This window comes from Cottoperca gobio, chromosome 3 (assembly GCF_900634415.1).
Source record: "Cottoperca gobio chromosome 3, fCotGob3.1, whole genome shotgun sequence".
In the NCBI taxonomy this organism is placed as follows: Eukaryota; Metazoa; Chordata; class Actinopteri; order Perciformes; family Bovichtidae; genus Cottoperca; species Cottoperca gobio.
In genome coordinates this window covers 27,443,830-27,468,150 of record NC_041357.1, presented here as the reverse complement: position 1 = coordinate 27,468,150, position 24,321 = coordinate 27,443,830, and the positions used below count along the sequence as shown (strand labels likewise).

Genomic DNA, 24,321 nt, shown 5'->3' with positions numbered 1-24,321 from the left:
AAGGTGGGTGAAAGGTCGGGATGATGTGTGTGTGTGTGTGTGTGTGTGTGTGTGTGTGTGTGTGTGTGTGTGTGTGGGTGGGTAAGGTTTACTAGGTACTGTAAAGAAGTATCAGTGCATGCATGCACCAGTAAGCGCAGAGGCAAACGGACAAAAAGGAACAACAGGGATCTTTGCTGTGACCCTCACCAAATGAGCAGGTTAAATCCTGAGGGTCATGCTGTGACTGCTGAGAGGCTGCGTCTTGTTTCATTAGCTTCTCATCCTCAGGTCAACATGGGAGAGCCCAGACCTTAAGAGAGAGGAGAGAGGTCTCAACAATTGTGTGTGCATGGAATCCAGGATGATCGAGGTAACAGGTGAAGGATGATATCATGTTGCCTTTAGCAGTGCTGTAAAACTGCTTCAGTTCTTATTAGTTATCTATTCTCAGCGTGCACCTGCTTTACATCTGTACGTCCGAGGGACAGTTTCCATCAAACATTCATTGTGCCTTCACTATTTGAAGAAACCCAGTTGTTGAATGTACAACATGTTGAGAAATACACTCACCTCCAAACACTATCATGATGCTAACACAACACATTTGGTCATTCTTGACTAGAGATACCTGGCAATACAAAACAAAGTGCAAAAGAATAGAACTAATTGAGGAGAGAACAACAGTAATAACACATTATCCGTCCTTGTTACCTGGTCCTTTGCTTTACCATCATTGGAGTTATTCAATCTTCACAAACAAAACGCCCAAAACCAGCCCTATTAGGGTTTTATAAAACAAGCACTGGAGAGCAAAGAGGACATTCATTGACTCTAATGGGATGAACTGATCAACCATATCTAATAAAAATCATTGCCCCTGGCTAAAGCTGCTGTAGAATTGAATTACACATGGAACACAATGCTTTCATGGCTTCTTAGAAAACCGTAATTCAATCTGTTTAGTACAGAGAAGAAACAGATAAAGTCCAAATTAAAACATTTAAAAAGTTTTGTTGGACGTGAAATTCAAGCACTAATATGAAGCTGAAGGTAAAATGTTAAATCCAAGTGCCAATCTGCCAATCTGTCTTTTTATTCTGCTCTCCACATGGAGAACTCTGCGCACGCGCCGATACGTTATAAAGTTTACGTCAAGATTTCCTAAACAGCATATTTGATTAATAAATGGTCATATCATGTTCCACTGGACGTAGATTAAAATGTAAAACCACTTTCATCCCCACTGATTGTTGCCATGACTTGTCTGAAGTAGATGCGCAAGTTTAGGATAACTTGAGATCAGATACATACAAAAAAGAGATCCTCCCAAGTGCACATCAAACTGGAGAGAAAGTGTTCAATTATAAAATATCACGTGTCAGAGAGAGAGAGAGAAAGAGAGAGAGAGAGAGAGGAAACCGATTTAAAAGCTCGCATTTGATGTCGTCCCTGCTGGAGTAGGCGAGTCTTATAGTTCCTTCAGAATGGGCAGTCTTCCCTCAGATGCATCTGGACAACAGCAGCATCGGGTCATGGAGAAGTGTCCCTAGATGTACCAAGTCCGGAGGACAGCCTTTCAGCTGCAGGCCTTTAAAATGCTTGAGCCACGGTGACATATTTATATAACGATTTATCTTTCTCAATATCCTTATGAGGGATGTTTTAGTTGATTGTTTGATTGACTGTTTAGAGAGCAACACGCTTAGCGCGCGGTGCCATGGAGAGGAATTCGCCTTTCACCTGCTATTACTTGGCATCTGACTACAGACACATTTTCTTATGTTAATGCTGTATTTGTATATGGAGCACACAGATATTAGGTCTAATTGCTAAATGAGAAATCATTTCATCTAACCCCTGGCAGTCCTAACCTGTATTTCTCGCTTTACTTAAACTTTACGCACAAACACCAAACCTCTCTAAACTCTCTGTTTCTCTTCCCTCCTCTCCAGCTCATGTATGCGGAGGCATTAGTTGAAGTCTGGGTGGCGAACTCTCGCTTATCCGGTTTGTCCAAGAGGGATTTCCGACCTTAAACGCACCGACTCAGAACCCGCAGGGGGCCGTGAGAGCGCCGGGCCATCGTGGGCTTCGTAGGCAGCAGAGAAAATGAATATCCAGGTTCTGCCAGAACACAAGCTCTCGTCGGTGGCCCCGCTGAAACAGTGCAATGTGGAGAAAAAAGAGGTAGAACTGATTCTGGTGAAGGAACAGAATGGCGTCCAGTACACCAGTTCCTCCATCATCCCCACACCGGGCCACCTCGTAGGTCCTCCAGGATGCACCGACGAAGAGCGAGAAACTTGGGGAAAGAAAATAGACTTTCTCCTGTCGGTTATTGGCTTCGCGGTGGACCTGGCCAATGTTTGGAGATTTCCTTACTTGTGCTACAAGAATGGAGGAGGTGAGTAAACTGTGTATTTCTGATCGTGTAGGCAGCGCGTGCACAGATGCTTAAACATTTAGAAGAAGTCACGAAACTTATGATGGCGCGCCGCCAGGTTCATGTTCCAAGTCCTTGTAATTACATAAGGAAGACAAATGCGTGACTGGGGCGGGCAGGTACACAGCAAGTTATAATCCCCCGCAGTACAATAATAGTAGTTTGTCTTCATTGATGTTCTGTATCAGGTGACAAAGCGTCTCTATTTCTTTACTTTGAAATCTGAAAAAAATGCAAATGTGTTTAATCACTTTTTAATGAACTTCTTAATTGTCCCAAGTGCATTTACTGTAGATTACATGAGGAAATACTTCATTTCATCAAGGCATGCACAAAGAAACTGACTGACTGTTCCTGAGAGACTGTTTTTATCTTTTTATTACAGCTGTGAATATACAAATATCCAATACACATAAATAATGTAGTTTACAAATGTAAGTGTTAATAACGGGATGCAAATGGAGTAAAAAAACGAATAGCGTGTGGAGTTAAATCACTAACAACAAGTTGTTTTAAAACAGTTTTTTACAAGTGTTTCTGTTTCATAATGTCATAATAAACTAAACTAACTACATCGTTATTTAAAAGGGATCGGCTCCAGCCCTCCGTCGACCTGTAAAGGATACGCAGTTAAACCTATTGATGGATTTTATAGTTGCTTTAATTGCTTTCACTTCTTTAAGTCCATTAATAGTTCATGAGAAAGTGTTTTGGATTACACAATGAAGAAAATGTCCCCTTTCATAAAGACATGTGCACGTGTCAAGTAGGGCTGGGTGGCCAACATCTTCTCTCACGATATAAGTAATAAGTCATTTAATAAATATGAAATAACCACAAGGTATATACAATACACTTATTATATCGTAATATCACCGAGCCTCAGCTCTTCTTGTAAATGATGTGAATATCTACTTCATCCAGTTTAAGATATACTGTAAGGTTTATTTCCCCCGGGAAATTCAAAACCAAGCGTCCGAGTGTCGCCGACTTTAACTGTTTTCCAAACATTTGGTCACTGAAGCTGCGCTAAAGAGTACAGCACAGTGTGTGTGTCAACAAAGGGTTGTTTCCAACACAGTGTTGTGTGACTCTCACCTCTCATCAAAAGAGTGCTCACTAGAACGTGTGCTCCGTCCTCTGCTTACCCGTGTCTCCATTCATGTGGCGGAAATCAACATGTTTTGCTCAGTGCCCCAAAGGGTCAGCTCCACCACTGGCCTGTCAATCATAATGGCCCTCAGCGCAATGTATTCATTACTCTAGATAATGTGTCAATTGTGATGGACGATGTCAAGAACAATTCAATTATGGGAGGTCATTTCCTTGCTGGTGGATGTGCTACTGAGGCGCAGCATGTGAGCCTTCCTGTTTGCATGTAACGGTTGTTTTTTCCAACAATGTCAAGACCCGGAACCACCACTTGTTCTGCTATTCGTTCTTTTTGTATTCTGTTCCGATATACTACTTATTTCAACATTGAACACCTTTCCTACAACATCGTTGGACTCTAAGGAAAATGTACAAGTCACGCTAACAGGGAATAAAATATACATACAAATGCAAAGCGAGACATGTAACTATTTTTTTTCCCAGGTGCCTTTTTGATCCCGTACGTCCTTTTCTTGGTCATCGCTGGGATGCCATTGTTCTACATGGAACTTGCCTTGGGCCAGTACAACAGGGAAGGGGCAGCTACAGTTTGGAAAATTTGCCCTATCTTTAAAGGTGAGCTTTAACACACACACACACACACACACACACACACACACACACACACACACACACACACACACACACACACACACACACACACACACACGTGAACCTGCATGTCTGTTTCCTTCAGCCTTTCTCTAACCTCTTAAACTGCGCTGCGTACAGCTCAGTGCTGCCCTTTCATTTCATCTCTTTGTTCTTGTCCTTTAACCCTCATTGGTTAAAGGACAAGTCACTTGTAACTAATCTCTCTGTAACTTCCCCTCTTTCTCTTTTTCACCTCTCTGTATTTTTTGATCTCTCTCCGCTTGTACTTCCAACCTTCTTAAATGTCAATTTCAAATGAGTAAAGCAAAAGCAAACCTTAGGAGATCCAAGAACATGCATCAGCCTGACTTCCACTTACATTGTGATGTTTTACACAACAGATTATTCGTTGAAGCAGCATTTTGTTATGCACTTTTATGCAACACTGTCAGATAAGTACCTCAGTGTGCACTTTTGGATCAGCAGCACCGGTCACTGCTTTCGTTGGCTTCAGCACCGAGTGGGGTTTGTTTGTTTTCCTGCTGAGATAGAGTAGATGAATGGATTGATGGCCGCTCTGTTTTCACGTGAGGATATCACATTCCAGTGGAGACAAAACAACTCCTCCCAGAATTGACTAAGTGCAAAATGATGGAAAGTAAAGATCCCAGTGAATATGTGTGAATATTAAAGTTTGAAAGCTGACAATGTGAATGAACCCTTCACTGCACTGCTGAGGGAAAGACATGTGCACCTACCTCACAGTGATGATATGATGGTGAAGGACACTGAGAATAAGTTGCAAGGCTTCAGATATAAATCAACAAAACTTCACTAAAGGAAACTTTTAATCTACAGCTGATTCTATTTGAGTTCTGAGTTTAAAATCACAATTCTGACTTTAAAGACAGAACTCAAATATGAAAAATAAATTCAGACTTTATTCTCAGAATACATGTTTACATAGAGCATTAAGTGGATTTGCACTGCGCTGCAACTGCTCTGAGCACAGTGTGAGTGTAAACCATCCCTTTGTTCCTCCTCACTAACAACTCTGTGTTCCTCAGGTGTGGGCTACACTGTGATCATCATAGCTCTGTACGTTGGCTTCTACTACAATGTCATCATTGCCTGGTCCCTCTTCTACCTGTTCAACTCCATGACCAGGGATCTGCCATGGCTCCAATGTGGCAACATTTGGAACAGTGAGAACTGCACTGACCCCAAAATCTTTAACGGATCCAGCCTTGGTAATGGAACGGCTTACGCAAAGTACAAGATGACCCCGGCTGCCGAGTACTACGAGTGAGTGACTTCTGAAATTCATTTATGTGTAGGACTGATTTACATTTTATGCAACTTCGAACAGGAACATAATATCCTGTACATCACACCTATTAACACCCAATTAAATGATATTCTAAAGCACGTTATGCCAAAACAATAGCAACGAAACACATCAGATCAAGAACCCCTCTCTCACACATGCTGTGTACATTCCCCTCATGCAACTCTCTCTGGAAAAGCTGTATAGCTGAATGTATTCATTCATTTCATTTAAAAATGAAAAAGTCGAGCTGTTTGGTTAATATAGACGTTGATATATTATTAATTATTTAGTTCAGGATTGCAAAGTCTGCATAAATGCAGTCACTGTCCTTAAAAGGAATGTTTTGTTAGGGATGTTTTACTTTTTCATTCAGACACTTATATCTGATACACTTTTGCTGAGCGAGTACATTGAATACAATCCACCCAACAACAAGCAGCATCATGTGGAATCTCATGACATGTCCATGAAACAAGTGCACCAGTATCCACACAAAGAGGGCGACCCGTCACTGAAACACGAGTAGAGGATGCCATAATTAACCAGCCATAAATGTTTGCACTGTAAATGTGTTTATATAAAATGCGCTCTTTGAAGTGGATGAAAAAAACTCCCATCTGTTTATACTTCAAAGACATTTATTCCCCAGATTCTGTGAAGATTGAATGTGCAGCCCAGAGGAAGTCTGTGTAGTGACTTGGACAGTACGAGAGACACATGCTAAGCGTGACGCACAGAATACACTGAGCGTGTATTCCCTGCAAATAATTGAGGTTGAGAAAGTTGTACTGCCATTTGGCTGCTACCGTCTGGTTCAGTGTTGTTGTTTGAGTCTGTATCCCTGGATATATTTTAAACTTCTAGGAGCCCTCAATCTTGATTTGTTTTGGAAGAAGTAAACACTTTTACTTAACATGAAGAGTGTCAGCATTCGTGTGAAAGCTCAAGCCTTGTGAATTACTACAGACTTTACAAGAAAGTGATTCAATATATCTCAAATAGTGCAGACGATACGGTATGTTCCAGCTGGACGGTTTCACCTAACTCATAGGAAGAGCAGTACATCTGCAAAGACAGACTGACAACAATAAGGCACTTCAAGACACACTGTATCTTGCATGGGGTTAGGCTCTGTAGGGGACAATAAATCCAAGCTAGGTTTGAGCACAGAAGCAATGCCAAGACACAGCATGATAGAGTAAGGCCAACTGAGTCAACAGTCTCTTCGCTAACCTCCTAAACTCTTCTTCATCCTCTTGAGCCGGCTGTCGTCAGCTATCATGAGCGTCTTTTGCAGAACAATTGAAAAGAAAAACAATAAATGGAACATTTTTTCAGACTTAGTTTACACCCGAGCTGGTGTGGAGTTATATTGTATTACTATTAAGCTCACATTTTAGCAGATTGATTGCCTATGATTTACAATACAGTAGGTTATTCATGGTCACACACAATACTGTGTGTGTTCATCAAAACCATAATAACGTAAGAATGTAAGAATGTATCGTCACCGTGTCACCAAACCCTAAAATCACGGGCACCCACTAAGTATTTAAAAAGAGGCTATTTCATCAGCAACTATCCCATCAGGAACAACTAACGAACTAACCCCCTAAAAAGTTCAAGTTTGCACCATGCTGCTATATGTAGCACTGAAGAGGAAATACAGTCGGAATCATTTGTAGCTGAGAAGAACAGATGGTGTGACCTCATGTGACAGGTCTTGTTTGGAAGATGTGGAGTGGAAGGAGCTATGCAAAGACAGACAAAAACATGGCTTCTGCCAAAGAAAACTGACCTGGAAACAAGAGTTCTGGGCATTTCTCTGCGATTCATTTGAGAATTTGTGAAGTCTCAAGAGATCAAAGAAATGTAATCCCCAAATCACAAAATCACGTCTGTGAACTGTACAGATGCACATATGATGCTGTCCTTCAAAGGCATGAAGCAGTTGGGATGGGCTCTGACAGTTCTTAAGCTTCATTAGAAGTGTTAACCGGATAGTCAAACAGCTTTTCAAACCTTTCCGGCAAGGTATGGTTTCAATCCCACCCCTTTACCGAATCTGACATCCACTGGAAGAAGCAAATCTGCCAGGAGAGAACTTCTATTTCAGGCCTCTTGTATCATTCTTTACAAAACTATTTATGCCCCTTGTGACTGAAATCTTCTAGGAGAGACTGAGAGAGTGTGTGCTGTTATTCCTATTCAAACCATGATCACGTCATGTCTCTATCTTCAAATGTGGCCGCTCACAACAGCTATACACTTTTTCCTTTGTACAAAGTAGTTACCAGCCGCAACAGCAATGCTGTTATTTCTTTCACCTTGTGTGTGTGTGTGTTTCATCATGTCAACATGTGGTCCTGGTGACACCTGCTGTAGCGGGAACTACCACAGACGTGGTTTTAAATACTTTGCCAGGTGTTATGTCTGTCTGTCCGTAGACAAATTTGATCCCTGTGATAGCATCAAATCCGTGCAGGATGCAGTCACGTAACGTTACAGGTGTTTTGGTTGAGATCAAAGTGAAGGCAGCGTTCAAAGATGGTTATGGTCTGAGCAAGGGCGCCGGAAGTAGGGGGGGTAGGAAATGGAGAATGGGCCATTTGTCCCCTCACTATATGTTTGACTTGCCATCATGGCTGGTGGGATCCCATCGCAAGATGTTCTCTAGTTCTTTTTTGAAAACAATCTGGCCCCTAAGGTCGGTTACAAAAATCTAAATTGAGGTTGCTAAGTCTCAATTCCATATGATATATTAACTGGGCTTTAAGTATGCATTGGATACACAAGTGGACACGCATCATCATATTTAATCTGCTTGAGTTTGGTGTTCATCGATGCATTTTCCCACAATGCAACATAAAGTATCACAGCTTTGCACAAACAATGCTGTGTGTGTCTCTCTGCTGGCTGGTGTAATCAGTCAAGTTGACAAAAAAACATTTTAAAATGACGATAACACCATGTGATTTCATTGGCACGCGCCCATTTCTTTTCTCTTCGGATGTAGCCTGAGGCAACCACATCTGATTTCATGTCAAGGATAACTAGACTTGATAAATAGCCCTCATTCAAATAAGAAGATCTAATTACATAGACACTTGAAAAAGCATCACATGCAATTAGAATATTTGTTTGAATAATTACATTTAAAATAACAAGTATAGAACATTTGTACTTAATTAAATAAATCAGGTTGAAATTGGATAGAACCCGTCAGCTGTGTTTTGATCCTCCGGTCTGTCGTCCTTCTTATTTATGTATTTTTTTAAGCCCTATTTCTCTTTCTGTAACCAACATTAAAACCAGGCTGTATGCCAGCCTGAAGTACACAGAGACCAACATTGAGTGTTCACTGAGTGACGATAAGAGTAAATGTGTTTAGAGTAACTGGGCCAAAGGGACCTGGATTGATGTTACAGTGAGCATTTACTGGCAGTGCACTATCAATGCTATCATATGTACAAGGAGGCCTTGAGGCTTTACAACACAACACCAACACGAGGCCTCCAGGTCGGAGTAATGACTGTACATTTCTCTCTCCAAATAAACCGAACGCTACTATCTGCGTCCCCAAAGACCGTATAGCTTTGGGTTTATCATCAGCCTAAGATAAGTAAATGCTTCAGAGGAGTTTCACAGATCCTTTGGTCCCTTGAGAACAAACTTCAGTTTGCGTGTTCCTGAGGTCTTGTCTCGCGCTGTTGTGTAAGCAACCAACGTATCAGTTAAAAATCCCCCAACCCACAACATCACATGCCAACTTAATTGAATCCCTCTTGAGCAATGTTTTAGGACAAATGTGATTGGAACAAAGGTGCTTTCACATTTTTCATGGTAGGATACTGATAACCAAATAAAATACAATTTATTCTTAGCTTTGAGGGACACTGTAAACTGTGGCTTCCTGCAGCTCGATGTTCCTGTCCTCTGTCAGAAGGTCCCTGCCCCACAGACAGTCTGAGATCACCACTGCTCTGTGTTGTTGGTTTCTTGATTGCTCATAATGAGTCTTCATCTGGATGGACATTTCTGTCTGCTGAGGCCTTGTGAATACAGTGTTTTACATTTACATTGTTAAAGACAGACTTACACAATATCTGTGAACAGTAATTCCAAAAACAAAGATTTTAAATTGCTAATTTGAAATGGAATCCAGAAGCTACTGACCACAACAATATGGTCCCAAAGCTGACAGTCTCACTGTGACTGCAAGACTGCTTGAAGTAGTTTATACGCCATGTTATGCCCACTCCACTGAGCAGACACTAAAAGAATGAGCTTGCAGCTGGAATCAATATTTCGATAAGAATGGAAGTGACACCGTTTTTCTGCTTTTGTTTCATTATGGCACAATAACACATTTAAATCTTGATCTGACAGTAAGTGTTTAGCTTGAGGAGAATGGCTGATAATAGCCAAACAATACCAGAGCCTTCAAAAGCATTTAGTGTGCAGTTCAGAGACAGTTAAAGAGAAACATGGTTTATTCACCAGCTGCGTGATCCAATTACACTAAGCTTTCACCAAGATGGATACTCTTACTTTAGGTATAAGATATATTTAATCTACATTAGTGTTGAGAATTAATTGAATTAATTTGTTGTAAGTCATTTCAGTGAATACGATGGCCAGTGGTGAACTGCAGGTTGAAGGTGGAGTGATGTAATGCGTGTCCTAAGTGAGCCCCTGTCCCATACTTCACCTCCCATCTACACCTCAGACACCTCCAGTGTGGGCTGTTCTGTTTAGACTTCCCCAGCTGCTACAGAGTCTGGGTGGGCCCGTTGGACAAAAAAACTCTCTGACTATTAGATGTAGCCAATAAAAATATCACATCATACACCAGCGAAGCGGGACTGTGACGTGCCCCGATGCAAAACATCTTCCCTGCCGAGAGCAGCACGGAGAAGCCCACCGCCCATTCCATAAATAGTGACCAGCCTTTGCGCCGCACAACAATAGGCACAGAACCAAATTGATCAATGTTATGATATAATATGGTAAGACTGCAAACCTCCTGATCTCTCATACTACCACACTTCCAAAATAGTTTTTACACTAAACAGTAAAAACTGTTTACCCAACCCTAACCCTAAACCTAACCCTAACCCTTACCCTAACGAGATACAAAGCGACCCTAACCCTACTGGGACAACAGTGTGAGAGATTAAGCACCTGATCACACAATCGCTTGCATTTATATAATCATAAATCCTCATCACTGGCTCGGTGGTCAAACATATTCTTCCTGAAGATAGGCTGTGTATTGGCCAACAAGAAACCATTGTATCGCATATAAACCCCGAGAACAGTCATTTACAATATCCTTCAAATCTAAATTCTGTTGCTTCCTTCCTTCTCTTATCTATTGAGTCTTATTGAGACTCAATAGACTCTTTCTTGTCCCTCGCTGCTTCTTAAATAGGACTTTATAGATTTTAGTTTGGAGAATGAGCGCTCTGCAGTAGCAATCTCGACAGGTGTGGTGAGATATAATAGCATTTCAGTGCAAACCTCACTGAATGTGGCTGTTATTGAGCTGTAGTCCTAAAGAAGCATCTTGGCCAGATCCTGTTCACACACATGCATTTAAACAGGCTCTGAAGGTGAGGAGTTGGCCAATGAAGCTCCTCGTGTAAATCCCTGCCATAGTAGTACATAGTAGTACACAGTAGTACATCATCCTGAGGGCTGTTCAGTGAGCTAATATGGTCGGCCTGAAACAGTTTGTGGGTTTCTCGCATAGAGGAAAAGCATTGAATACATTAATCCTGAAATGACATCACTGAGCCTGTCATCCTCACGAAGATCATTGAAATGGTGTTTGACTCTACTTTTGCACATTTCTATAAACTCGCTCTGCGCTCAGCTACAGTCAATAGAGTGGCGCTATTGTCCTGATTCATATTGTCTGGGTATAGGAATTGTTTTGCAGGAGATTGACTGATTGTTTAATTCTTCATCTTTTGCCTGCAGCAACTTTGAGACTGCATTGACGTTTTCCAGTACTTTTGTTTGGAGAACCACTAAATAAACAAAGCAGAATTTTTCCATCTGCTTTTTCAGGGTTGTAGCTTCATCCTGTGCGACTCTCTTTTCACTGATGAGGGCTATTTTGGTGACACAACACTATCTACGGGCAATAAGGACATTATAATGCAAGGACCACCTGGTGAGGCAAAGACGTTTCAGGGTAACATTACAATGCTCTGATAGTTGTAAAGCAATAACACCGGAAAGCACTATCTGTAGTATCTATAAACATTGTTTTATAATGAGCCTCGACAGTATCATAACATTGGCGCATTTCTGCTATATTAACTTTATGTTCAGTTATTCAGCGTCAAGTTCAGGTTGTGTGCAGAACAGTGTAAATATTTGGTAAGCGTGTCTATTTTCATGATCCTGGCCTGCACACCTGATTAGACTCCACTCATGTCAGCTGCATCATTGTTCCCCTGCCCCCCGACAAATCTATTACTCTTCACACTGTTTGTTTCACACACTCAAAGGCTGATGTGTCCACTGTTTCCTCAAAACCCACACCAATAATTGGCCTTACATCTCCATTCCATTTCTCCTTCACTGATCAAATATGATGCATGCTCCTTTATGAATCTTAGTTTGTGCATGTGAGTCATTCCTCTCTGACTGATGTTGTCTTTGACCCATGTGTCACTGTAACAAGGGGCATAGCATAGTCTGTGCGCCCCTGCCAGTGTCTGGCAGTTGTACCAGATGCACCGTCGATACTTACGCCATTGACACCAAACTATAGACCGATGACATCACATTATATGGAAATGTGAATGGAAATGCGTGGCTGTCAGGGTTCAATATTTGTGCTTATCGTATTGCTTTGCACACCATTTTTGTTATCTATTAATAATACAAAGCAATTATTTATATCTGTGTGTGTGTGTGTGTGTGTGTGTGTGTGTGTGTGTGTGTGTGTGTGTGTGTGTGTGTGTGTGTTACTGCAGACGGGGTGTGCTGCATCTCCATGAGAGTAGAGGTATCCAGGACCTGGGCCTGCCTCGCTGGGAGCTGACCTTGTGTCTGGTGGTGGTGGTCTTCATCCTCTATTTCAGCCTGTGGAAAGGTGTCAAGTCCTCAGGGAAGGTACGGGCCTCCATTGCTTTATACATTTCTACTTATTTGTATTAAATTTGACAAATAATTTCATGCCAACGATAATATATACATATGCAAGAATGTGTAGCTGTGGGTGTGCAGCTCAGTCTAAACTGTTGGTACTGGGTCAAAAAAGTACTGGAGTACTATTCTCCCATTCACATTCAATGCTATTTAATATACTGCATTTCCTTGCATCAATGCTACAAAGTGCAGCAAACACTATATTGCTATATATCACAGTGTTTCATCTCTCATACCCACTACATACAGTATTGTACTATGTATCGTATGTAAAGCATTTTACTATGCTATGTTAGTGTAGCTAGTTCTGTGTCCGTTTATTGAAAAGTGGACTATGATGTATTTCCCCCCCCTCTTATCTGTTTCCGTATGTATTCAGGTGGTGTACATCACAGCTACCATGCCCTACATTGTCCTTTTTGTATTGCTGATCCGAGGCATAACTCTACCGGGGTCCATGGATGGCATCAGGGCCTACCTCCACATCGACTTCAAGCGGCTCAACAATCTAGAGGTTAGAGACGGTGCTTGGTCGTCACAACACGTCCATGTTTGTCGGAGTTTCCAGATTCACCAGCTGAGCCGATGTGTCCGTTTTGTGTTATTTGTTGGCCTCTGGTTTTATATTAACCCGCGGGACTTTTAGATCATTCCATTTATGATAGAATCTAGGAATAACACTTACATCAGAGTCTATGTGGAGTTAGAGAGCCTGTATTCCTTTTTTACTGGCATGTATTGTTGGGCGTATCTCAAACTCTGAGGGTTAAAGGCCAGATAGACTCCCATACTGAACGTATATACAGTACATGAATGAATGCACTTTAGATACAGTCTTCCACTGGCTGAGCCGATGTATATGTATAAGAGTTTAGAAGAAGATCAGTTGTTTTGCACAACACTTGTATCAATTATGTATAATGCAAATGAGAAATATGTCAAAAATAATGGAATAATGGAAATAACATTTACATTTAAATCCGTCCCTGTGTCTGTGAGGTGTTTCAGTCTGGAAGCATCTTTTTCAGGAATTCAAAATCCTTCTTCTGTGTTCTTTTGGACTCAGGTGTGGATTGATGCTGCCACGCAGATATTCTACTCACTCGGAGCAGGATTTGGAGTTCTCATTGCTTTTGCCAGTTATAACAAATTTGACAACAACTGCTACAGGTAAGAGCTTGCATATGTTATCTGTGATAGTTCAAAACAAGCCCCCCCTCGGCAACATAACATCCTGCTGTCTTTAAGCAGCCTGGCTTTTCCAGCATGTAACTAGATCACTAAAGCAGCAGAGGTGATGTTTATCTGTTCATCTGACCCGAATGGCCAGGTGTTAACAGGACAGATAAAGTACAGGCCAGAGAAGGGTTTGCCGATAATAGCCCAAGGCTGAATGTTGACTGGTTTGTCATAGTGCTGCACTTCTTCAGCAAAAGCAGGCATGAGATTGTGAGCTTGGCTTATCTTTTTCCACATTAATAGGTTGCGGTGGGGCTGTTGGAGGCAGACGCTGTCGGCAAAACAGCAGTTTAACCTTCAGTCCTTGTAAATATACGACACCCAGCAGACAAAACATATATAGTTGAAGCTACACAAAAGCTGCCAATGCTGACGTGATCTCGCCACCGCAGTGCAGATGAAAGACAAAGAAGGTTCTAGTCAATGAAAACACACAGTATTTCCCAAACAAGTGAAATATAAAGCAAACGGGTCATCGCAGAGGCTTCCAAGTTGTATAACTGCTGTACTGTGATTTATAAGCATTAAGGACCCGCCCTCCTCTCATGTCCTCCTCCTTCATCTGCCTTCCTCCCCTTTCATGTCCCAGTTAGAGATGTGTGTGGACTGCTGGCAGGTGGGATTCGCATTATGCAGCAAAATGAGCAAATCTAAACTAGGTGAAAGGCACTGAACACAGACTTTAGTTTGAATACAAACAGACAAAGGAAATCTGCATTAGGTTATAGTGCAGTCAGTGGGGAGCAGTGTGTCCTCCACAACTACCTGTAGGAATCAAGGAAAAGCCCCAGAGCACTGCTTTCATAATATCCTGTGCTCCGCTGAAGTGCCCGTCTGTTTATTTTAGATAAATACATTTGGAAAAAGTTTAAACTATAATTCAAAAGTCATACCTCTTGAAATCTTGAAATAGTATTACAAGCTAATTATAATGTGTGTGTTCACATAACATGCCAGAGCCTTGTACTTGAGCTGGAAAGCTTTGAGGTGTAAAAGTGACACAGATATCTTTAATTATTTGCCTCAACACTCATTTATCTGATCATGTTTGCGTACACCATATGTTTGATGTCTGTAATTAATGTGCTAGTATGTCGTATGGATGGTTTTAAGTGAGGCAAAGGCTATTGTGATGTGAAGCCTTCACCTGTGTGTATAGGACTGAATAAAAGCTACAAAGGCAGAACAAAAAGAAAAGAAAAACGAGAAGGAAAGTCAGTAGAAAATGAGACGAGAGACTTCTGCTTCCTGAGCGCAGGAGGAAGCCACGGTCAAGTTGACCTTGTTCAGTTTTTGAGACAATTGCAGGACAGTGACCACAGCACACTCAGTACCGATCAACCCTCCAACAGAACAGAGAACAACATCTTCTGAACCTGAATACCACCCCTCAAAGTGTTTGGCAGACGAGCAACACACGGGAAGCTTGAAAGATATCAAGTAGCACATGGCCCCATTTTGACTTTACATGGTCAAGTCGGATAAATGATAGTGGCTTGAGGTTTCATATAACAAGAGACACTTTGTCCCTGTTAGAGAGAACAAGGTAACTCCTTAGCCGACCGATAACGAGACGTTTGGACCTTCTAGGTTGTGGAGTTTAGGAATGGAACAAGTGCACATAAAGACACCTGGCTTTCTTTTAACCTTGTTTCTGCTCTTGTGTTGTTTTCTTATTCCAGAGACGCTCTCTTGACCAGCACTGTGAACTGCGTCACCAGTTTCTTCTCAGGGTTTGCCATCTTCTCTGTGCTTGGATACATGGCTGATAAACATGGAGTGAATATAGAGGACGTGGCAACAGAGGGTAAGTGCTGGTGTTCAGACGTGACCAGCTTTAAGTATGTCACGTCACACCTGGCATTAGAATGCGTCTCCACATGCATAGGGATCACTATATGTGACACACTTTCAAAATACTAAAGTTTAAAAATACAAAAAAACGGCCGAATTACACAGAACTACCGACATCGTAGACAAAGCCAGCGAATGAGCGCTTACTTCCGCCCAGTCAGTCGAGAAGGCGGTCTTCAATGTGGCCCAGGATGCATTTGGGTCGCACAGCTAAAAGAATGCCGGGCCAGAACATAGTAACTCTAAGTACAGGTGTGAACGCACCTGTTGATCGGATCATAAAACACTTAATGTTAATGGCAGGTCTGAACCGGGCCCAAGAGACAAACAATAACTGATACTATTCTGCACTACACCATCACTCACTACTTAATACTTAATACTTAATACTTAATACTTAATACTGTATCTGATGGAATTCTGTGAGCATATTTTGTATATTTTTGTCTCACATGCTCTGATTTGTGATGTACAGATTTGTACTTTCTAAACCTTGTTTATGAAAGTCATAACTTGTGTGTGTGTGTGTTTCTCTGTGTGTATGTGCAGGCGCAGGATTGGTGTTTATTATCTACCCTGAGGCGATTTCTACACTGCCTGGCTCCACATTTTGGGCTATTGTGTTCTTCATAATGTTGCTGACTCTGGGCATTGACAGCTCGGTGAGTCGACCACCTCCACTGCCTTTATACGACTCAATCATATGCTTGTGACCAGAAGTAGAAATATTTTTAGCAGGTTCAAAACTTAGCGGGTAATTCATGTTTAAAAAGCGCAAATACAAGAATAAGATACAGACATTGATGAAATCTCTTCGGAAAAAAGGTTAAGTTAAGCTCAGGTTCAGGTTCTGAGTGTTAAAACACTGTTACATTTTAAATAAACATTCAGTCTGACTTTATTACTTAATACGTTAATGACTTTGGTATTTGAAACTGTAAACTTTACGACCGATGGAGTCGTAAGAAGACTAAAGTATCTCAAGATGGACTCTAGTTAAGTCTGTGATTTCTTTGATCTTTTTCTTGAATGTCACATTTCACCTTCTTTGCTGATGATGTGAATGATCTCGTTTTAAACCGAAGAGGAGTATCACCTCTCAGCCTCGTACGCTTCCATTTTTATTAAATGTATCAAAGTGTGAGACAGATAGCCAGCTGTCTTAATCACAAACACGTCCTACTGTAAATCTGTTTTGAACTTATTAACCACAACCCCCTAAAATCAATGTACTCAATACATACAAACACTGTTGACTTCCTCCCATGCAGCCTACATGAGAACTCTTTTGGTTCAGTAAATATCTGCTGTCAGTCTGGCAGGTGTTTTGAGGAAGACGGTGTCAGAGTGTACTGGATGACAGAACGCTCACGTCTCACTTACATCACAAGCAAGAAGTCATTTAACCGAACATTTGCCCAATGACTCAGGATACTCCTGTCTACACATGTCCCCGAATAATGAACGTATCCTCTTCAGTCATTTATCAAGTAGATCAGATGAAGGCATGTCAGTATGACATACTGTAATGTACTAGGGATGGGTTTTATTGTATCGTCTTCTATGTTTATGCCTGTGCTTTATTGTTGTGCTGAGATATAGGACCAGAGAAACATTTCCAACATTTTTATTCTATTCAACTCCTTCAAAATGGAAAGCAATTTCCATCAACCTGTGTTATTAACAGACATATATAATGTTGTAGTTGCAAAATTACCCAATTAAATTTAAGATAGTATGGATATTGCAATATATACCCGTGTAAAACGTTATATTTACCCAAGCCAATCTGACATTAGACTACAATATGCTTACAAATTATCCAAAAAGTGGGACAATTGACTGAAATCCTCAAGTTAAAGTCTCGACATCGAGTCCTTTAGAGAACACTTTCCGTGTATGGACATATCTGAGTCTCTCTCTGTTTGTGTCCACCAGATGGGCGGCATGGAGGCCGTCATTACAGGCCTGACAGACGACTTTAAGATCCTCAAGAGGAACAGGAAGCTCTTCACCTTCGCCACGGCCTTTGGAACCTTCCTGGTTGCCCTCCTCTGCATTACTAATGTCAGTATACAGTTTCCAAGTGCCAAATATCTACACTCAACACTCGAAGGAAGCCATTCTTGTCATGGCCCCACTTTCAACAGAATTTCACTTTTTCAACCTACACTACCATATAGGCCTTCTCCCAGCAAGACACATTGTTTTAAGATACTTCCATGTGGTGGAATGGGCTACCTACGTCGGGATGTAGTGTCACACTTTGGTAATTGTGAGCTTTAAACTGCATGTGATCGCTGCCTGAAAGGAAGTATTCAAGTCTCATGATGTTATGCCGTCACAGGAAAGTTTCAGAAAGTTAAAGTCTTTCAAAGGAACGATTAAAAAACGCTGTTATGTGAGACAGGTTGACAAATTAGAATTCAACTAAAGCTGTATCCTGGAAGATCTTTTAATTTCCTCTGAAGTCCCTATTCATTCTCACAGCATTGGCACCAAGGAGAAATACCGATTACAGAAATACGGACATTGAAGACAGAAAGGTTTTATGTTAGTAATTCACATGGTTTCCTATTTATATCAATGTATTATTGTGCAGTAAATGATGTCGCTCCAATGCCAGTTCCGTGGCACAAGATACAGATTGTACCAAATCAAAGACGTATTGTACAAAATCTCCAATAAACTTTAAATCCCTTCTTCGTCTATGTGAGGCTCGTCTATGCCCACACAGTCAACGCTTCAAAGTTCACTTTAATTCACCTCAAACGGCAAAACAAGTATAAAGCGTATTGACTTATTGCTTATTGACTGCACACAAGGACCCACTTCTCTTCAAAAGGGAAGATTCACAAACCCGACACAAACACACACACACACACACACACACACACACACACACACACACACACACACACACACACACACACACACACACACACACACACACACTCTCAAATACACACATTAAACCTTCTGCTCCTCTTTCCCTCTCTGCAGGGTGGGATCTATGTGCTGACCCTGTTAGATAAGTATGCAGCAGGAACTTCTATACTGTTTGCTGTGTTGATCGAGGCCATTGGAGTGTCATGGTTTTATGGTATGAAGTTCTACAGTACTTTGGCTTTAAATTATTTAGTTTTTACAATTACTCCATTTATATTATGCAGTCTTATTCCATTTGCTTATACCCTTTGTTGCATGTCTTCCCCCTTGCATAATCTCATGCTGTACTATCATTAAAAGCCCAAGGTCTATGGATTGTAAATGACATGGTGTACTCAGTGGCATTTCTCTGGAAGAAGTGATCCATCTTAGAGCCTGTTGACTTTATAACTATGTACTTCCACGTATGCTGTACAGGGGTAGAGAAGGTACACCAGAAGAAAGAATTATGCAAAATGCAATAAAACACAGCACAAGTCATGAGGTTGCATCTGGGAAGACACACGTTAGTTAGCAGGCCTAGCTAACCTATCAAGCTCAGTGTGTCTCCCAGTCATCTGTAGACCCTTTGCGTGTATATCCCTCCTGCATCATGTCAGACTGCATTTTGTTTTTACTTTACCCACCACAATAACCTTTGCTCTGTAACCTTTCATGCTCACTCCAGGTGTGGATCGCTTCAGTGAAGATATTGAACGAATGATGGGCTTCAAGCCAGGTCTCTACTGGAGGCTGTGCTGGAAGTTTGTCAGCCCAGCTTTTCTGCTGGTGAGAGGAATAAAAAGCATTGACATGAACATAACGTCTGATCCTAGACCAAAGACAAATGTTTTAAGACAATTAAACTAGTTTAACGTCTTCTAGTAACTGTCATTCAGAAATAACTACAAGCGTCATTCCAGCATGCAGTAAATATGTTAGTGTGTGAGTGTCAGATTTAACATTAGAATGAACTAGAATCAGAAGTAAACTAAAGTAATGTAATAGGTTGGGTGGCACACAGGAGAAAGCTTTCACAGACCACCACAGGGGGCTGTTACTTGCTGGCTTGTACCCAGAGGGAAGGTGGGATCATCGGTGACAGTTTGAACCTCAGTGCGCTTCCTGGCGAGTTCTTCACTGGCAGGTGAAATAAGTAGCTTGCGACTCCATGTGCATTAGAGGAAGCACATGGCCTTCATGTGTCACAGCACAGTCATGTGCTTCCTCCAATACAAGTGGCTGTCTACACTCTCCCCTGGGCAACAGTGGAAGTTTGCAGTAACAAGGGCTGCAATGCAGGAGACTTGGTCATTCCACATTGTGAGAAAAAGGGGCAATAGCAAAACTAAATTACCATTATTTACAGATATATTTTGGTATATAAGGTTGTGAGCCAATGAACAGGCTTTTGTACTATACAATAGTACATATCCTTGTCTAAAATTGCCAACTTAATGGAGTGCAACAATTACATGTGTCCTCTCTGTTGAGTGAGCATTGTCATCATGCAGCATTGTGCTAGTTTGAGAGGAGTAACGTCACACCCTACCAATTATATTCCACTTAATCCAACCTTGTCTCCTATCATCTGTGGATGTGCTGCAATCATATTAAAGGGATAGTCCGTCGGTTTTAGTTTGAAGTGAGGTTGTATGAGGTACTTATCCATAGTCAGTGTATTACCTACATTAGATGGCGGTCGCTTTGTAGAAGCAGAGAGGAGTATCAGCAGGAAGCTAAGCAATGTACTGCTGAGGACGGGGGGCGGCAGGAAATGTATTATAGCCACCTTATATGATATAAGGCGTACCTTAAAATAATCTATATCAGTTTAAGTGTACACTGTGGTTTAAGAGGTAGAGTGGTCGTCCACTAGTCGGAAGGTCAGTGGTTCGATCCCCAGTCCTGCAGTCAGCATGTCAAGATATTGAACAGCACGATGGCCGTGAATTGAGTGATCATAAAAGCAGTCCATTTATATCAAGAATATTTTACCACTTCACCTTGCCATGGGACAGCATAGATGGATACATCGTAGATTAAATTAATGTTTTTGTCAATGGAGTCTGGTGGCTTTGGCGAGAGCATAGATGGATACCCATCTATGCTCTCGCCAAAGCCAGAGTCTGGTGGCTTTGGCGAGAGCATAGATGGATACCCATCTATGCTCTCGCCAAAGCCATCAGACTCCATTGACTAAAACATCCATTTTATCTTGCATAACAGTTGCTGGTCTACAGCTACCTCGATAAGTCAGTTTGTTTGTGTTATTTTTGGTGTATCCGAAATAACCCAAGTGACACAATAACCTGTCTCTCTTCTCTCTTCACAGTTTGTTGTAATAGCCAGCACTGTGAAATCGTCAGGCCTGAAGTATGACGACTACATCTTCCCTAACTGGTCTAACGTAGTTGGCTGGGGTGTGGCCATGTCCTCCATGATGTTTGTCCCCGGCTATGCCATATATAAATTCCTCAGCGTATCAGGAACATTCAAACAGGTCAGTATCAAAACATGTTTGTCACACAGGGTGAAAAAGACATTGTGAGATAGATAAAATAGCATCTCAGACACAGCCTCCTGGTTGGAAATAACAATCTGATTCAGGAGTAAACTTTCCTCTCCAACTTGATGGACACTTTCAGATGAAATGATCGCTTCAAAGCTTTGAGAGTTCACGATCACAATCATCAAAGCACCGGAGAGCTATCTTCATCCAGTGTCGGCTTCATGGCAGCGTTACAACTCTCACATCCCGTTGGCATTTCCCGTTGGTACTCAAGATTTAAGATTCGTCTCAGGTTCTCAGGATACACATAACTCCCCGATAACTCCTGTCACTGCATATCAGTCTCCTTCTCATAATAACCAGAATAAACATCTCTGGAATTCTTGATACAGTTTCCCATGATTCCTCACAGGTTACAAAAGACATTGGAATATGTTGACAGAGATAAAGTTACTAATGCCTGATGTTACAATCCATCGCAGTGTGGATAGTGTGGCTCCTTTAAGAATATGCATATGAGTAATGTAATTTAGGTGTAAAAGTATAAATGGTATTTATGTGTGGACTTGTTTTGTGAGAAGTGTTGGGAACGATGTGTTGTAATTGCTTTGTTTTGTTGTTGCAGAGGATAGCCTATTGCATCACTCCAGAACATGAACATCATTTGGTGGCTGAAGGAAATATACGACAGTTCACAGTAAGGGCAAATCTTTGTGCTTTTCATTAAGAGTGTTAATTTGAACTCGCTAAATGTCTGCAATTAATCTCATTTAAACACATTGAATTAGCTGTGAAGTGACTTGTGCACTCGCTGTCTCGATTGTATCACAAATAACAGAGATGATACTTTTCAAAGCATTTTAAATAGTGGTTTACAACAACAACACACTACTGTAAATGATATTAACTAAGGCAGTTAATACATTCAATAACAAATCAAATACACCAAAACTTTCTTTTGTTTTCCAGCTCAAGCATTGGTTGGCCATCTGATGACAAACCCCCAGACTTCCCTCATCCATCCTCACATGTGATGTTTGGAGTTCCTGCGTGCCACGAGAGGTCGGACAGACAAGGAGAGCAACAGGCTCCGAGCTCTCTCAGCCGCTTCTCTTTACTCCCCAACGCCTTTGCTGTAAACAGTAGCTTCAAGCAGTTTGTTCTCAGAGTAAGGCCTCTTAACATTTTGAAACCATTAAACAGCTTCAGCTCATAAGGGAGAGGCTTCCCAGGGGGACAATGTACTGCTATGTGCCCATTGTCATTGTCGTTTTTTATATACTATTTTAATTCTTCATAACTTCAGATATATGTGACTGTTATCTTCTGGAAGGGACCAAAACTAAAACTAAAACCAAAACAATCCCATTATCCTGTTGATGACTATACACGTGAGCCAAATATTTACATTTTTAAACTTTAGTTTTTTAGGCCTGTGATCATTTATTATTACTTTGATATTGGAAGAGAAGTCTCTGTTCTTGGCGTATCTGTGTCAGTGCCTTATCAAGCGAGACACTCCATGTTTCTAACAGTCCGTACAGGAAGAAGTGACAGAAACTGTGTTGACTCAGGAAACCACCAAATCCAGCCACAGTTAGTGGAAGGCTCTCTTGATTTAACCCAGTCCTTGGACACTCAAGTCAAATAGCTGGAGGTCAACAGTCAAGCTCCTTATCAAAGATTATATTATGTGATGCTTTCGAGTCACACTCTGTTACAGAAAAGGGAACAACGCATGCATCACCCCTAAGCTTTACGAGAACCGAGGAAGGCTTTATTCACCTCTTATGCTTTGAAAGGCCGGACTCACAACCAGGCGTTGATCGCAAAGAAATAATTGAGGCAACGCCTGGCTGCTAACAGAAGGGGAGAATATCAGCAGCACACATGGTTTGGATTATTGTTGTGTGACTTTTACTTTTTTACAAACGTTTGTCTTTGTAAGTGTTTCTGAAGAATATGTGTGGCGTGACCGCCAGAGAAAAAGAGAGCGAGCGTGTGTGTGTGTGTGTGTTTGTGTATTGGGATTTTGTTGACGCTGTTAGTGTACAGTACATGGAGGAACGCCTCTTTCACTGCACTGTATATTACATTTAATGCATGATCTTATTATTATTATTAATCATTTGAAACAAATCTTGTGATGTTCCACTTGCTCATCACCATAGAAGTGCCATTACGTTCCGTTAGGAATGTTTCTGATTCTCTTATTCAGTTTCTCTTTTTTTATTTATTGGAATGAAGTTGAATTTGAACCGTAATTCATAACACAACCTTACCGAGAGGAATAAAGCCACAAAGAAAAAAACAAATATACGTGGAATATATAAGAAGATATAAAGAAAAATATATAAATATATTCTTTTGTTATGTATAATCTTGTATTTATCAAATTGTTTATAACAAAAACGTGAAAAGTATTTTAAGCGTAACTGTCCACAGTCATAACAAGGTGTTTGATGTATAGCTAAGATGAACTATTTAGTACAAATGTTCTTCAGTGTAACCCTCGGCTACTTTGTCACATATGTGGTTAAATACACCCTGGCTTTCCTGGACTATGTTTACAAAAATACTGTGTACAATACCAATGTCCTGTTGAACGTGAGTGACAACTATCTATAAAGAAGTCTGAAGTATTCACACTATGATAATAAAGAATTTCTTCTACACACACTTGAAGACCATGTTCTCTGATTGAATTAGCCTTCACAGACTTTAGTGTTTGCATCCCTCTAGTTCTGCTGCTGACTAAGAGCTTCTCATAGCGGCTGACGGTGCTTTCCCACTCTTTCTCTTTGTTACCACGGGCACGTCGGCCTTCAACGTCCACTCTTTGTACCTTTGCTGGTTAAGCTACTATTGTTCACGATGCTCACATGCCAGGTTTTCACACACATCCGTTACAGAAGCAATTTCCCAAAAGCTATTCTGTATATATAGCAATAATGCTGTGTTTTAAACACTGGTTCTGGGAGGAATGTAGAGTGGACTGCTTTTATAAAGCACTTTTCCCATCTTTACAATCACTCAAAGCGCTTTTACAACACATGTCATTCACCCATTCACACACACTCATACAGAGTCAGAGGCTACCATACAAGGTGCACACACCAC

General features: G+C 41.1%; 1 protein-coding gene across 1 annotated transcript; it reads left to right on the top strand.

The window, feature by feature from the left end:
- The first annotated feature begins 1,448 nt into the window (after positions 1–1,448).
- slc6a2 (solute carrier family 6 member 2) lies at positions 1,449–23,871 on the top strand. Its single transcript, XM_029456364.1, has 15 exons — positions 1,449–1,591; positions 1,935–2,386; positions 4,022–4,153; positions 5,239–5,476; positions 12,494–12,632; positions 13,048–13,182; positions 13,735–13,838; positions 15,590–15,714; positions 16,311–16,423; positions 17,700–17,828; positions 18,765–18,864; positions 19,378–19,478; positions 21,025–21,192; positions 21,827–21,898; positions 22,171–23,871. The coding sequence occupies exons 2-15, from the start codon at positions 2,092–2,094 to the stop codon at positions 22,192–22,194; spliced, it is 1,875 nt and encodes a 624-aa protein (XP_029312224.1). The 5' UTR covers positions 1,449–1,591; positions 1,935–2,091; the 3' UTR covers positions 22,195–23,871.
- Positions 23,872–24,321: the final 450 nt, after the last annotated feature.

Excerpts from the sequence above, each read along its gene's own strand:
- slc6a2 (XM_029456364.1), top strand. The coding sequence starts at position 2,092 with ATGAATATCCAGGTTCTGCCAGAACACAAGCTCTCGTCGGTGGCCCCG. Across the intron at positions 13,839-15,589 it reads TTTGACAACAACTGCTACAG|AGACGCTCTCTTGACCAGCA; the intron begins GTAAGAGCTTGC and ends TTCTTATTCCAG. Across the intron at positions 21,899-22,170 it reads GAAATATACGACAGTTCACA|CTCAAGCATTGGTTGGCCAT; the intron begins GTAAGGGCAAAT and ends TTTGTTTTCCAG.